Source organism: Rutidosis leptorrhynchoides, unplaced genomic scaffold, assembly GCF_046630445.1.
Source record: "Rutidosis leptorrhynchoides isolate AG116_Rl617_1_P2 unplaced genomic scaffold, CSIRO_AGI_Rlap_v1 contig524, whole genome shotgun sequence".
Taxonomy (NCBI): Eukaryota; Viridiplantae; Streptophyta; class Magnoliopsida; order Asterales; family Asteraceae; genus Rutidosis; species Rutidosis leptorrhynchoides.
Window position 1 is genome coordinate 23,330 of NW_027266751.1, and position 16,906 is coordinate 40,235.

At 40.4% G+C, this 16,906-nt stretch overlaps 2 protein-coding genes and 1 pseudogene across 2 annotated transcripts; 1 reads left to right on the forward strand and 2 right to left on the reverse strand.

Annotated features, from left to right (window-relative positions):
- Positions 1-347: 347 nt before the first annotated feature.
- On the reverse strand, positions 348-4,678 carry LOC139884249 (uncharacterized; annotated as a pseudogene).
- Positions 4,679-4,836: 158 nt separating this feature from the next.
- On the forward strand, positions 4,837-6,632 carry LOC139884250 (putative pentatricopeptide repeat-containing protein At3g25060, mitochondrial). The gene is given in 2 exon segments (XM_071868308.1): positions 4,837-5,686; positions 5,689-6,632. Coding segments are annotated over 2 exon segments (1,794 nt in total).
- A 907-nt stretch (positions 6,633-7,539) lies between these two features.
- LOC139884251 (uncharacterized) lies at positions 7,540-8,933 on the reverse strand. Its single transcript, XM_071868310.1, has 2 exons — positions 8,648-8,933; positions 7,540-7,955 (listed from the first exon to the last, which is right to left on the reverse strand). The coding sequence occupies exons 1-2, from the start codon at positions 8,931-8,933 to the stop codon at positions 7,540-7,542; spliced, it is 702 nt and encodes a 233-aa protein (XP_071724411.1).
- Between the last annotated feature and the right edge of the window lie 7,973 nt (positions 8,934-16,906).

Below are 16,906 nucleotides of genomic sequence, written 5' to 3' on the forward strand. Positions count from 1 at the left end.
TTCCTCTCCGTCTCGATTAACGATTAATTTGAACTATGAATGTACAGAAAGCTTCAGTCTTACTTAGCAATTTCAATTCATTTAGAAGTTAAAGAAAAAATTATTCCTCTTTTTCAAAAGTTTGGTAAAATATTCATTTTGGCATGAATGAACCATGTCTCCATGGTTAAAATGAAAAATTAAAAAAGTAGAGATTAACTCTGATGCATTAAAAAAAACTCTGATGCATTAAATTAACAGGCAAATATTCAGGAATATCAAGAAAGTTTATGCTAGAAGTTAGTTTCTTCTTCGACTACTTCCTAACGAAGATGGTGTTGTACATTGACGATTTCTTTCGTGCCAACTCAAGACGAAAGAAGCAACCATGCCAAGTACTTTGCCTTCTCTTTCTTGTATCTTCTCCATTCCTTTAAAGCTGCAAGTAGAACATGCATTGAAACTGGAATGAAGAATGGCTGCAAATGCATTACAAGCAAACAGACGGGCGTCAAACTCACAATACTCAAAATTGAAATAGCTATGAAACTTCTCAAGGAATAAGCATGAATGGCATTTAAAAGTTGCTTGTCACATACCGAGTAGACGGCAAAACAGTGCTCAAACGAGTAATAGCTGACAGACATAATGGATGGATGGGAAAAGGCATCCTCAGCCAGTGATCTTGCTTGCCTTGACGACACTGTTCAAAAGGAAACACGAAAAATCATTATGCAAAAGATTTCAGAGATACTTCGAGATGTGACTTTATTTTTAGGCAAAGAAACAAGTGGGAGGACATTACCAGCTGCAGATTCATAGTCGCCTAAGGAGGCATTGATTTGAGCTAACTTTGCTGCTGCAAGAGATAACTTCACCTGCATGAAGACCGCCATACAATTTAGAACTGCACCAACTCAAACAGGTGTTAAAAACATATCATTGTTGATTATGATGGGTAAATAGCCATCCCAAGAAGGAACACTCTATCTAATAATACACAAAAAGGAAAGGAAAAAGGTCAGTTAACATCAATAGCTAACCTGCTTTCCAATCTCATCCTTAATAATCATCCTTGGTAAGGATTGAACCTGCATGGATAATCTAGTTAAAACAATAAACATATATTCAAGCATACGGAAACACACCAATCTGGAAAGGGATCCAAGGGTTGTTGAACCAGAATGGATATTAAAACATGTGTGATGGCGTGACAATACATCTAATTCCCTACAAAAGAAAGACAGTAATTAATACCCTTATCTTTGCAAAAGGCAGAAGTTAGTTTCACAAGTAAACAAAAGCTATACTTACCATTCAGTGAAGCCTCTTTCACTAGGAAGGAGCTTGACAGTACCTGATGTACCCTCATAAAAATTGTCAGATTGAAGACCAAAAAGTTGCCGAAGCTGCCCCATTATTACTTCAAAAATGTTCTCAAGATCCTGTTTCAGAATGAAGATCCAGCATGCTTAAGAAAATTGAATAGACGATATCGATAGATGGACTTCAATATACAATGAACAGGAACATCATAGTGGTAGCGAAACTATTACTTTTTATTTGGATTCTTTTTAGAAAATTGAAAAGATGATCCATCTTCCAAAAGCGAATGAACAAGTCCACTGTTTAAACAACTAACCTGTGAGGGAATAGAATGCCTGCTGCTCTTCTGTTCTGAATCTTTCAAGCAGATTGGAGGGTTTCCAAACAGTAAACACCTCCCCACATCTACAAAAAAAGTCATTAAAATAAATAAAGTACACACTCACCCTACCTAAATAAATACTATATATGAAGGATGCCATCTTACAGGAGATATAAAGCCATTTGTCTTGGAAATCTCTCCACTCGGCAGTTTAAGGAGAAGAGGGTATTCCTTTGTTGATGGTATATACCTGAACATCCAGAGGAAGAATTGATGGTCATGGAAAAGAAATAGAACTACAATTTTAACTTTCATAAGAAATGAATATCATTATTTGAAAAAATAACACGTCTCTACACCCACCAAAATATTTTGGCTTACAAATAAATATACATTCATTTTCAACAAAAAAAGTAGACTGACGATTTGATGTGCATATTGAAAAAGGTTTAGAAAGAAATGAGTAAAAAAATATACAGAAATGAGTAAAAAAATATACACCACAAATTGCAATATCTTTGATCGACCCCCAGCTGCAATAGAAGTATCCAAGTGCCACTCATTTGAATTCACCTACAGCAAACCAATAAATCCAGTGGATGGACAAATGAGAGGAACCCGGATGAACTTTATGTAAACATACAGTCAGCAAGATGATAAGAGGTGAGTAAATTAACATCTCTTGTCAATAAAAGAACACTTCACATTAGGATGACATTTGAGCAGCATTCTTATTCCGTTATGTCGTACAAAACAATATGAACTTACAAAGAATGGAAGATCCTTGCTTGTAAATATATAGCTGTTGATTTTGTCATCCCAATAAGAGAATGAGGACTTTGGTGTATGGTACAAAACCTAAATATAACATAAATAAAAAGGTCATATCGAGAGGTGGAAAAGGGAATGGAAAAGAAGAGTCCTAAGATACAAGCCAAAAAACGAATCAGACAACCCTAATTGTTCACAAGAGGGCAATCTTCACCTGACTTTCCACACTAATGTTGGCCACTGGCCCCAAAGCCTCAATCACAGGGGCTAGGAGAGTCTCATCTATCCTTTTGAAATCCCTGAACCAGTGTATTAATGTCACAGAACTTGAAGCAAGATACACTCAAAGCTGATGTGCATACAAACAGAAAAAAGTAAAGATCTTGTTTCATTATACTTGGATATTCAGTTCAACTAATTGTAAACTCAGAATAAAATACACCCATCATTGCATCAAGCGAGGCACGTCAACACAAAGCTATATTTGATAATATCTCCCACTTAACTGTAGCATGGATTGTTTCTCTAAACTTGATAAATTATAGCAGTTATAAAATTATTGTCATGGAAATACCCAGAAACCCAAATGATTATACTATGCTCATAATGATGAATGATGATGATCTTCAACAACCAGCAAACACAGTGGTTTATTCAATAATACAAAAAGTGTAGCCAAAAGAGCATTACCAATTATACACCCAGTCAATGGGATCTGCATTCAGCAAATTAAAAGAGAGAACTATCCTCCCATCGGCGCCAACAGGGATAAAGCCCGGTTGAATCATACCCTTGCTCTTTCTTCCCCCATTCACAAACACACCCAAAAATATATCTGCGATTCTCGGCACTACCGCCTCTTCCTCGAGTCCCTTCACAACAATCCAAGCATGCCTGTATTTGCCCACCACTGCCCTTGGCCCCTTCTCATGACCACCATTTATAATCACCACGGTGTACACCTTCCCCACTCCAGTAACTTCCTTCAATGCCTCATCAACATGCTCATCGTCGCCAAAATCGACAGAACTAATATGATCAGAGGGCTCTACTCTCACTGAGACATCATACTCACCGACACTGCAAGTGCCGCATTGTGAGTATAATTTCTCAGAGCTTAACCTTTCCATCTCATCAACGATATAGGATTGCAGGGAATTCAGATAGGGTATATGAAAGTTTACGAAGATAACTTCAAATTTGCAAGGGAATCGAATAGGATTAGATTCCAATTCAGTCGAAAGGGTATGTATGTCATCGAAGGGCAAGGGTGACCGATAAATTTCCACTGATTTCCACATAAATGGGAAACCTGCATAACAACACAGCAAATATAGAAGAAAAATACAGTAACATAACAAACATTCAATCCAAAACTAGTAAAAGATCAAACAACATACATACACACATAAAGTCACTGAAAATAAAAAACGGACCAATGAAGAAGGAGACGAGGACGGAGACAGTGAGGAACAGACGCTTGAGTCCAGGTTCCGTCTTGCGCATCGTTTCAGCATCGAAATGGAGGATGGCTCTTCTTCTTTATTTACTTTATCTTCATCTGTTTCCGGTGGAGTCGGGATCTCCGAGATCTCATCGGCCATTGTAGTTTTTTTAGTTCAGTTCAGCTTGAGCTCTCCCCTTCTTCGAATTTCGACGAATTTAAGTGAAGTGAATAATGAGATTATACCAAAATTGGCGGTGAAGTCAATACAATTATATCGGTGTTGTTGCTAAAATTGAACTTATGCTAACACCAGTGGCAAGTCGAGCGTAATGAGGTTGTATAGCGAGCTGAGGTGGTGGTTCGACGGACGAACAGTGGCGAAGTGGTGGTGGATCAACTTCGCAGCAGAGGGACGGCGTAGGTAGAGGGAGGCATGCGTAGTTGGCGGTGAAGTGGTGGTAGCTGAGGTGGTCGGCGTGGCTTGGATCGGTGGAATTCCAAGGCGGAGGAGGGAAGAAAAGATCGGTGGCGCTTTGGTGGAGACGATGAGCGGCGGAGGGAGTTTGGTGGTGGCGAAGCGGTGGTGATGTTGAGGCAGGACAAAACGGACTGAATCGGGAGAGAAGAGAGACACAAATTTTATTTTAAGCAGTTTATCTTAAATGAGAAATTGATCCCTGATAATTCTGATTGTTAATAAAAGCCCATAAATTTATCCTTATTTCCACATTGATCCCTCCGTAAGTAATATCTCACTAATGCGAGATTTTCACTTCGCTGCACACCAAACACTCTATTCCTAACAGAAACTCAAATGGATAACTACGCTTCATCTGTAGTACTGTAGAAAGCAAAAAGTCGACCCGATTCCGATCTAATCGAACCGAATCAAAATTGGTCTAACTTACATATATATCGATCGGTTTAAAAAAAGAAGAGTGTTCGATTTTGGCCTGCCTTACGAGTCACTCACTCACATTGACGTGGTTTAATGTTGTCAATTCTATGTTGTCCAGGACGTATCAAAACATTACTCTCAACGTGGAAACACAAGACCGCCATTGCTCAGATTCACGCTTTTATGATCGTTACTGGTCTTCTTTCTCAACGAAATTCCCCTGGAAGTCTCATATCGTCCTATGCTCGCCTCCACGAGATAGTCTTGGCACGCCAAGTGTTCGACAAAACTCCTAAACGAGGCATACATTCCTGGAACGCTATGATTGTTGCATTCTCACGTGCAGAAAGGCCAAATGAAGTTTTGGGTCTTTACGAAAAGATGATTCTTGAAGGAGTTAGACCAGACAGCTCTATTTTTACCCTTGCTATAAAGGCTTGCATCAATGTAATGGAGTGGGAGAAGGGAGATGAAATTTGGCAGAAAGCATTGGATTGTGGTTATGAGAATGATGTGTTTGTTGGGTCATCTGTTGTAAATTTGTATGCTAAATGTGGGAAGATGGATGAAGCTACTGCAGTGTTTAATAAGATGCTGAGAAGGGACCTTGTTTGTTGGACAACTCTTGTTACAGGGTTCACTCAGAGTAACCGGCCGAGAGAAGCCATTGATGTAATCAGAAGGATGCAGGAAGACGGGATGGAATTAGATAAGGTCGTAATGGTGGGATTGACTAAAGCTTGTGCAGATTTGGGTGACCTAAAATTGGCTCGTTCTGCTCACGGATACATCATTAAGAGAGATCTTCTGATGAATATTGAAGTTCAGAATAACCTAGTGAATATGTATGCAAAGAATGGACACCTGGACCATGCAACTCATGTTTTTAACAACATAACTCATAAACATGTTATCCATTGGAATACGTTAATTTCCGGCATTGCTCAAATGGTTTTGCCAATCATGCACTTGATATTCTGGTACATATGCAAAATCACGGGTTCAAACCAAGTTCAGTGTCTCTTGTGAGTTCACTCCTAGCATGCTCACAGGCTGGGGTTCTGAAATTGGGGAAATCCATACACGGATATATTGTCAGAATGTTTGATTTTGATGAAGCTTTTTCTACTGCAACAATCGACATGTATTCGAAATGTGGAGCTATTTCATCCGCACGGAAAATCTTCGATCACGTTGAATATTCTAAGGACTTGATTGCATGGAATGCTATGATATCAGCCTATGGAAGCCATGGATATGGTAAAGATGCCCTATCACTTTTCCTCCAGATGCTAATAGAAACTGGATTAAGACCAGATGATGCAACATTTGCATCTCTTCTCTCAGCTCTTAGTCATTCAGGACTAGTCGAAGAAGGCCGTCACTGTTTCCATCTCATGGTTACTGACTATAAAATCAAGCCAAGTGAGAAGCATTATGTATGCATGGTGGATCTTTTGGCTCGTGCTGGAAAAGTGGAAGAAGCTTATGAGATGATTGATGCCATGGATGTGGAACCTAGCCTAGCTATATGGGCTGCGCTCCTGTCAGGTTGCCACCATCATCGGAATTCACTGATTGGAGAGAAGGTGGCGAAAAAAGTTCTTGACTTGAACTGCAGCGAGGACTTGGGAGTTCAGGCATTGGTCACTAATTTCTTTGCCATGGGTAAGAAATGGGATGAAGTTGCTGGTGTAAGGAAGAAAATGAGAAATGCCGGGTTTAAGAAAGTGCCTGCGTATAGTGCTGTTGAAGTAAATGGCCAGCTTCGCAGTTTTTTCAAAATGGAAGGGAGCCACCATCAGTATGAAGATATTGTGTCTATGCTTAATCAGCTAGATCATGAGATGAGAGTAGAGAGTTGTGCGCCACATATCGAAACTTGTTGAAATAAAGCAGATTTAGAACTCTGAATTGCTGACTTCTATGTAATTTGAGGTGCTCGGGTCTTCTCCAGTTCAGTGACAGGCAAAAGCAGTGCGAAATTTGAACCAGTATCATCATGTTAAGGATACAATCATGTGATATTTCTCTTTATTGCGAGTTGAAATTCAAAAGCCAAGGACGACCCAAATGGAAGTATTTGAATCATTACTGATACCTTCGTAGTCCTGGGGTTCTAATCGGCACATTGCATCGAAATACTTCAAAGAGCAAAACAACTTCTAGAAGCATTTTTGGTTTCTACATAATCCTGCTCAGAAGTTTTAATGGTCGAGGTTCAATGTTGGGTTCGGAAAACAGCTTGTTAAAACCCGCTCTCCAGATATGCATTTGTACAGATGCTTTCTGAAAGCAGAGTTGGCTCTGGGCATTGGCATTTAAGATACACATACAGTTTCTATAAGTCTACTCTTTTATAACCAGACCATGGAGTTTTCTAACCTTCTATTGTAATAAGATTAGCTGGGTTGTAATACTAATACGTAGTTTCAATTCAAGTATAAATTTGTGAGACGGCTAAGATTCAGATAACTACAAGAAAATTGTGAGACGGCTAAGATTCTGATAACTACAAGAAAATCAAATCAATATATCTGTTTTATAAAGCAGCATAATGCTAGTTAGAAACAAATTAGACAGACCTACTACAATCAATCAAAAAAGGAAGAATAATGGGGTAGTAAAAGTTACAAATCCAAGGATATTACAAAATTTTCACCTGAGGTGAAGCAATTTAAGCCTCTAAAGAAGAAGCTACCACATAGTTCATCCTTTGAATATAATCACCCGTGCTATTCCGAATAAAGATGGGATATTCTCCCTCGTTCTGAACTTTCAATAAATAAATAATTCTCAAAATATGGTTAAAAATCCTAGCATCCTTATGAAAATTTCCTCAGCTTTTTTGTATCCTTGTGCTTGAGTCTGAAGATTCTGGTTATCTTCTAATAAACGGTCATATTCTAGAAGAAGGTCTGCAGATTGTTTCTGGAGGGAAGCAACGTGTGCATCTGCCGTTTCGATCTTCTTGTCTTTCTCTTCACATTCTAATTTTAGCTTCTTCAAATTTTCATTTAGAGTAGAAACTTGTTCTCGTAGCCGTTTCATCTCTTTTGAAGTCTTTGTTTCCTTCTCTGAGAGCTCCGTCTTCTCCTTTTTTAGCTTTTCAAGTTCCTCTTTTGAAGATCCTACGCTATCTCTGATTCTTATAAGCTTAGAGAGATATTGGTGCATACGATCAATTACGAAACCAAGAAATAGGGTAAAACCTACGGAAAAAAAGAGAAAACAATTCAAGCTATAAGAAATGGTAAAGGAAAACGGATTATAGTTATGTCTTGCAAAATGAATATTTCTACATTAAGACACTCTATGGCAATATCAGGAGTCACCAAGCAGAACATCTCCTTCCTCAATTCGAAAGTTTTCATTTTTATTGCCCCTTTGATGTCCTTCCTAAGCTTTCAGATCAGCCATAGAGGGAAATTTTAGAGCATATTTTTTCATTGACACTATTAGACTAGCCAAAGACCCTATATTCAGATCAAAGTGGTTACATATTTACATTAAAAAACATGAACAAGACAACATAACAAGACACGATATAACAAGTCTAAAAATGATCATATATATCAACTAAATGGTTTTTCCATGAAGACAAACATAACAAGACACAATTTCAAGCAACATACAGAGAATTAGTATTCAAATGAATCCTAGTTTAACAGAATAAACACTCAGTTTTCTGTCAGCAAGTCTTCTATCATTCTGCAAACATACTTCAATAAACAGGCTTAAGCATCACTTTTGAAAACCCTAATGTTGAACTAAACCTGATTTCACCACTAAATTAAATTTCATAGATAACCAAATTAAATTATCAAAATTCAAAAGCTCGTACGCAGAAATCCAGAAATTCACTATTCTAAATTCAAACTCTTCATATAAAAAAGGAACATACTGATGAGTGAAGCCTCCAACAAGTGGGTCCTCCACAAGACCTGATCCATGGGAGACATGGTACCAAGCTTAGCACCTTTGTTCTGGATCTTGATGATGCTCATAAAGCTGGACAAGAGGATGACAGACATGGTGGCTGCGATTGTCTTCATAGTGGCAGGACCTCTTCCCAACTTCAATTGTTCCAAACCCTTTATCACAAGCTCTCTTAATGGCCCAATCTTCACCAGCAATAGCAATGCTATAGCTCCTTCACCAAGCAAAACTAAGAACAACAACTGAATCATATTATCCTCCTCTACAAACCTTTAAAACTTGAAGTGAAATAAAAACCTCCCTTTTAAATAAAATTCGTTTTCAATCAGTCGATCAAACTAAAAAAAGGAAAAAGGGTATGAATTTCTAAGCTAAAACTGAAAATACCCAGAAAAAGTGAAATCAAGTTGTAGTGAGGTGAGGTCAAGTGTTTAAAGAAAAAAAGAAGGAACTTTGTTGTTTTAATTAATTAATCTAAATAAAATGGGGGATTAGGGGTTACTGTAAAGTGCAGATTAGAGATGGGTTTTCGCTTTTTCCAAAGAAGAGAGAAGAGAAGACAGAGTGAAATGATTTCATGGAAAAGTAAAAAAAGACATGAGTAGTTCATGTGTTTGGAGTTGGGCTACGACTTTGGGTCTTCTCTGAGTTGGGTTCCTCTGTTATAGTATGGTCTGGTCTTCTTGTTGTCATACATTTTGTACAGATGGGACTTGGGACCTTTGTCTGATAAGTCTTCGTTTTAAAAGGCACATATCCCAATATTCCCGCTGAACCGATATGTTTGTATTGTAGCCAAATCACCAAACTTTTGTTTTGTTGGACAGAAAGAAATGTGTCACTACTCACTATACTACAGTTGGGCTTTTTGGGTTTAAATTTAACGTGTGTCTCGTTTATATTTATTTTGTTTTCATTTGACAAAAAACAATTCTTACACCCGAACAGAACAGTCCGGATCCAATCTTGCTGGCCCTATCCAAAATACTCATCCTATGATATGATTTGAAGCCTTCAAACCTACGATCTAATGCAAGGGGCAATGATTCGCTAACCTCCTAAATTTATTATTTTTATTTTTTTTAAGTTAGCTAACCTCCTATATTTCAATTTCAGAGTATCTAACTGATTAATCATAAAAGCAACTGCAGGATCCTCATGGCCTTCATAAAAAATAAGGGTAAGTCAAGAGGATCCTTTATGAGATATCTTGGACTGCATGATCAATTGTATTGATCATTGAGCATTCTTCGGCTTGTCCGGAATGTTTCATGGCTTTAAGACATTAAAATTTATTTGTTCATCGTTCAGCCTCATTGTGAGCTCACCTCTATCGACGTTAGTTAAGGCACTCCAAGTTGCCAAGAAAAGGTCTTCCAAAAATGAGAGGGACATTTTGGTCTGCCTCATAATCCAGCACCACAAAATCTGCAGGATAAAAAAATAACCTACCTGCATCAACTAAAATTCCATTTGGACAAGTGTTAGAACGGTCACCTGACTGTAATGATTTGTAGTTGGTCTATAGTCTACCGATCCCAATTGCTCGTACATAGACAAAGACATAAGATTAATCCTAGCACCAAAATCACACAACGATTTCTTGAAAGAAAAATTATCGACTTTACATGGGATAGTTAAACTACTCGAATCTTTAAGTTCATCCACCAGGAGGAATTAGTATGGAGCTGTCTAAACAAATTGAGGAATTTCTTAAACCTATCTTTCTCTTTAGGTTTCTACAACCTAGTTGGGTATGGAAGCAGTGGCATAGCCTGCCTGGCAGGTTGTTCAATAACTTTCTCCTTCTCATGCGCACCCGACTCCTGAAACTAGTTTCCACAACAGATCTTTATGATTGTTAGTTTTTAAAACAGGTGAATGGCTTACCTCTTTTTCATTGTGCAATGTTATAGCTTGACACTGTTCAGTCTTGTTGTCCCTAGAATTTGTCTTAGTTTTACCAGACTAAGTCGTGGTTGTCTTCCATTAAGCTGAAGAGACAGTTGCCCAATTTGATTCTCAAAATTCTTGATGAAATCTCCAAAAGTGACCTCAGTTCTTATCACAAAGGACATCATCATGTCTTCAGCTCATCATTGGAGGTCTCCTTCTTGGCTGGTGGTTGAGGGAGGACCGACTTGTACTGGAAGTCGGGTATAGCTTGTGGCATTTGGAAATTAGGTTGACGGTTGAATTCTTCACCCTAAATTTGGGTGGTTCTTCCATCCTTCATTGTACGTATGTGATTAAGGGTTGATATCCTCTTTACGAACATACCTCATGTAGTTAAGCTTCTCTTCATAGGGACAACGACTATCTATGTGGCCTCCCCTACACTTGCTGCACACAACATGTAAATAAAAAAAAGCATTAGCGTTAACATTATTTACCTGTTCCAAGCTCTGTATGTGTTAGGCAAGCATCGAGATCTGAGAGTTAGAGCCAATAAGTGGTCTACTTCTAACACCCTTGCAACCTTCCTCAAAACCTTTCTCTCATTGCTCCATGTCTTGGACACCATTGTGTCTAAGAGCTCATAATTTGCATTATAAGGTTTAGAAACAAAGGAGCAATTTGTAGCCATCTACAATAGGATTAGTAGACGAGTTCAACCCATTGCAGAAAGTTGATATGACTATCTCGTTTGGTACCGCATGATGTGGAACTTCCTCAACAATTCCTTGAATCTCTCCCAAGGCTCTTGGAGAGATTTATCTGCATGTTGAGAGAACGATAGTATCTCGTTTCTTAACTGGTTAGTCTTTGGAGGAGGAAGCAATTTATGCAATAATTTGCCGGCTAGATCATTCTAAGTAGTAATTGAGTTAGTCGGCAAGGAATTAAGCCACAATTTAGCACGTTCTCTTAAGAAGATTGGGAAACTTTTCAGCCTAAGAGCTTAATCAGTTACCCCATTCCACTTTAAAGAATTACATATATTTAAAAAGTTAGAGAGGTGGACACTCGGATCCGCAATGGAGATTCCACCAAACACACTTGGGTTTTGCAGAATGGTGATCATAATCGGCTTGATTTCGAAGTGGTTAGCCGTAATTATGGGGCTAATAATGTACGAGGTGAAGCCATCAATATTAGACACAGAGAATGCATGAATTGGTATCTATTGATACTTAGCCATCAAAACTTGTCTTGTGCAAGTTTCTCTTAAGAGTCTATGCAAAGTTCTTTCTTGTTCGGGGTATGGTTAAACAAGATTTCCTGCAGTTCGAGTTCTTCGCATAAATTTGAGAAAATGTTTGCAAAAACTTCAGAGAACACTGTTACACAAATAAAATTGACATAATTTAAAAGACATGAAAATTAAATATAATTCTAATCCAGTAAGAAATTTCTACTTCATATATCGGTTGTGATCGTAACGCTCGATTCCCCGACAACGGCGACAAAAACTTGTTGGGATAAAACCACTTAGAGGCAACTGCATGTGCCACCACAGGTAGTAAAAGGATTATGAGGTTATCGATCTCATGGAATTGTGTAGAATTCAAACTAACTACTTATATCGAAATTCGGTTTATTGTTCAGACCGCATCCAGATTATGAGAATCGTAATTAAACTAAGTAACCGAAATAACAAAGGAAAAATAAGAATTAAACTATCAATGATCAAACATCTAGGGTTATTCGAATCCACATTTGGTTTCCGCAATGTTCGTCTACCGTCAACTCATATCTCTCGATTCCTAGTTTACTACCTAATACCCACAATTGTTCATAAGTGTTTTCTGACCTTCATCTTATGCCTCTAATTAGGTTAAACGACCATATCTTCCGAACTTGTACGAACTAATCCTAATTGCATAAAGTTTTTAATCCGTGTCTAGGCTAAGTTAATCGGTCAATTGGTCGTTTTCCTACCCTAATCGATAAATTAAACACAAGTTCAATCGATTATTTGTTAAACAAGTTCTTCTCTTAGTGTCACTATTCTTAGGTCTTGATAAAGATAATCAATCAATTAATTTGTTGACCAAGCAAATCAACGCATTAAGAACGATTTAACAAATGAAAACTCAAGAATCGATTAATACAAAAAATTATAAATCAAAATATATTGTATTATAAATGCTTCATCAATTAACCCTGTAAAAGAGAATTAGTTCATAGTGTAATTTAGACCATGTTATGGCATGGGGGATTTTAGGTGATTTGGACCGTGTTGTCGTAGGTGTCTCCGGCTTAGGATCGGCCAGGTACGTGCATCAGCTCTATCTCCTTTGCGAGCCTACGTGCCCGGGGGAACGGACACCGCCGGTCTCGCCCTCCTCAAGAGGCTGAATGCGCCCAAAACTGAGGATACCTACGACCTCACAACTATATAGGTCACTTTCACAGCACTGACATTTCAAGTCAACCCTAAAGATCTTCCCTATAAAATGACCCTTCTCAGATGTCCAAGATAACCAAGATTATCTATAAGAGACATACACGAGACTTATGGCATTACTCTCTCTCTAGAAGCAGGATCTTTCCCTCACTGGACTTAAGATCCACCTCGTAGCCACTCGGCTTCGGGGCGAGCCTTGTAGGCCCGCTCTAGGTCATAGACGCTCAAATACTTCTCACCCCCATTCTATTCTAAGTCCTTAATGAAGCTCGAAGACTGATCAAAAAGAGGTGCGTGCTCCTCATCTCTACTACGTTTCAAAACAAGTCGAAACATTGGCGCCGACTGCGGGGACTACGTGAAAAGTTACCTTTTTCTGTATCTAGTCTCCATTGAGTTTTTCTAGGTTCAAACGCACAGTTGCCTATTCGGGTAACTTTCTTCATAAGTCTGCCAAACTTGCTATTATTGTCTCGCAAACATGAGGAACGAGTTAGTCATCGTTCAATCCGATTCCAAACTGGAAACTATGCCGCTTGTTGTTTCCCCGTTGACCAAGAACGGTCCCAGCTGGAGCTGAAATCGCAGACCTATCTACGCTCCTCTTAAGGAGCGGGAAGGCACTAGCTTGAGGATGAAAGCACCTCAACCTGAACCCAGCTTCTCAAAGGCTGGGAATATAATACAGACATTGATCGGATGTAGCGAGCCGACCCCGAAACCCTCTTCAAAGATGAAGGCCTGTGCCGATGCTAATTTTGCAGAAACACTTGGCATAGCCTTAGGTTTTTTGGAGGAAGACTTGGAGGGTATTTGGTTCCCTTACACGGACCCGTTGGTCATCTCCATGTGGATAGCCAATATGCCGGTCAAGAAAGTACTAGCAGACGACGGTAATTCTATTGACATACTCTACTACCACGTATTCCGGGCTATGGGCCTTACGGACGCGCACTTGTCACCGCTGTCAGGACCGATTTATGCCAACAATAAGATCGAAATCCCTGTTGCTTCCCATGACCCTCGGAGCCGGAGCCCGTAAAGCCTTGCAAATGATCAATTGGTTAGTTGTAAAGGATCCTACAATACAATGCAATTCACAGACAGAGGTTTATACTGCTACGTGGTTATGCTGCTACGTAGCAGTATAAACCTCAGCTTCATGGACTCCTTTTCCCAAAGTCTCCTTTATCACAGACAAAGGTTTATACTACTACGTGGTTATGCCATTCAGCCTCAAGGACGCCAGAGCCACGTACCAAAGGTAGGTGAATAAAATCTTCAAACCTCTCATCGGACATAACATGGAAGTTTACATTGACGACATGCCTGTCAAAAGTGTTCGAGCCGAGAACCATGTGCATGATTTGGCACAATCGTTCGCCATCCTTCGAAAGTATCAGATGAAATTAAATCTGGCGAAATGCGCCTTCGGCGTGAGATCCAGAAAGTTCCTTGGCCTCATGGTCTCCCAAAGAGGAATTGAAGCCAATCCTGATAAGATAAGAGCCGTAATGGAAATGGCAGAGCCGACTAGCATCAAAGAAGTGCAGAGACTCAATGACAGGGTTATTGCTCTTTTATGTCCCGAGCAGGAGACAAATGCCTTCCGTTTTCAACGCCCTCAAGAAGGCCTTCGAATGGACCCCTGAATACCGAGAAGCCTTCATAAAATTGAAACGATATCTAGCTTCGCCTCCCCTCTTGGAAAAGCCAAAGGAAGGAGAGCCCCTATTCATCTACCTTGCCATCTCATCCGTGGCTCTCAGCGCCGTACTAGTAAAAGAGGAAGACCGGGCTCAATAACCCGTCTACTACATTAGCAAAATCCTCTAAGGAGCTGAGGTCCGCTATTCCAGAGTCCATAAATTTGCACAGGCTTTAGTTATAGCTGCTCGAAAGTTGAGCCTGTATTTCCAGGCACACCTTATTCGAGTACTCACCGAACAACCCCTGAGGAAAATCCTCCACGACATCAAATCCAGTGGTCGCATGATTAACTGGACAGTCGAGTTGAGCGAATTCGACATATCTTACCACTCCTGGCCGGCCATCAAAGGCCAAGCCTTGACAGACTTCATCGTGGAATGCACCGTGCCAAATAAGGGGACCGAAACGGTCGACACCGAAAGAAACCAACCGATCTCGCTATTGCTGCGCCCGAAGAAGAAGCCCCAGATGATGAATGTTGGAGATTATTCTTTGATGACGCTTCGAACAAGTCAGGAAATGGAGCCGGGGTCATCTTATACAGCCCAGACGGCTTCAAGATAGAATATGAGGCCGAATATGAGGCAATGCTTGCCGGCCTCGCCCTTGCTAGAAGACTTAGGGCGAAGAGAATCCGTATCCTCAACAATTCCCAGTTGGTGGTTAATCAGATATCCGGGGACTATACAGCCCGGGAGCCGAGGATGGCTTAATATCTGGCCGTAGTAAGAAATTTACTAGATCAGTTTGAACGGTCATGGGTAGTCCATGTGCCGAGAGAAGAGAACGCCGATGCCGATCTCTTCTCGATGCTCACCTCGGAAGACCTTGAGGAATTTGATACACCCGTCTACACCGAAGTGTTGGGCTCAACATCTATTGACACACCCCTAGTGGCCCTCATATATCAGCAGGTGTATTAGATGACCCCTATAATGGAATACATCTCACAAGGTACCGTACCGGACGACCAGGATGAGACCAAACGGCTGGCGCTTAGAGCCACCTACTACACCATCATCAATGGAGCCTTGTATAAGTGCTCACTCTCATTGCCACTACTCATATCTCTGATGCTAGACAAAGCCAAATCCGCGCTTCAGGAAACTTATAAGGGGACTTCGGACAACACTTGGAAGGAAGAGCACTGGCTTTGAAGATCATCCGCCAAGGATTCTTCTAGCCTACTATCCAAAAGGACTCAATCAAATACATGGAGCAATGCGAGGCTTGCAAAAGGTTTGCTCCCATTCCCAATCTGCCACCTGAGAACCTCGCATTGATTCCGTCACCAATTCCCTTCGACGTATGTGGAATCGATATCGTGGGTCCTTTGCCACCATCCACAAATTAGAAGAAGTGGATCATAATAGCCATAGACTACTTTACCTAATCGGATGAAGCCGAAGTCGTACCCAATATCAGCGAGCAGCTACATGGGATCTCAAGTCTAGAGAGAGAAGTGTCTGAATTCTAGAGAGAGAGTGTAAATACCCTTAATCTCTTATGTGTCTCTGAGCATAAGTCTTGGCTTACTTTGGACATCCGAGAGGGGTCTTTCTATAGGGAAGACCTTTAGGTTTGACTTGGACTGTTAGTGTTGAAAGTAAACTGTATAGTTATGAGGTCGTAGGTCTCCTCGGCTTTGGGCTCTTCGGCCTCTTTGGGAGGGCGAGGCCGGCAGTGTCCGTGCTTCTGGGCGCGTGGCTCTTAAAGGGCATGGAGCCGCTGCACGTACCTAGCCGATCCTCCATCACCAGAGGGACCTACGACGGCTCCAAGAATAATATCGAAGGACTAAAACTCAATATCGACCTCATCGAGGAACTGAGAGGCGGCGTAGTCGTGCATATAGAAGAGCAGAAGTTGCTTATCGCAAGGTCTTACAACCGTAAGGTACGCCGCCGCTTGTTCAAGATCAACGACCTAGTCCTCTAAAAGATGAAGGTTTCCCAGCCGACTGACGCCGCAAAGAAGCTAAGTCCTAATTGGGAAGGCCCGTATAGAATAGCCCGAGTATCGCTCCCCGGCTCCTATCGCCTCGAGACAATGGAAGGCGAGCCCATCTCAAGGAGTTGGCATGCAATCAACCTCCACGCACACTATTGGTGAAGCCGAAAGACTGATCTCGGCTTCCCCTCGGCTAAAGGCCTATATTCGACC

Excerpts from the sequence above, each read along its gene's own strand:
- LOC139884251 (XM_071868310.1), bottom strand. The coding sequence starts at position 8,933 with ATGATTCAGTTGTTGTTCTTAGTTTTGCTTGGTGAAGGAGCTATAGCA. Across the intron at positions 7,956-8,647 it reads GTTGGAGGCTTCACTCATCA|GTTTTACCCTATTTCTTGGT; the intron begins GTATGTTCCTTT and ends TTTTTTCCGTAG.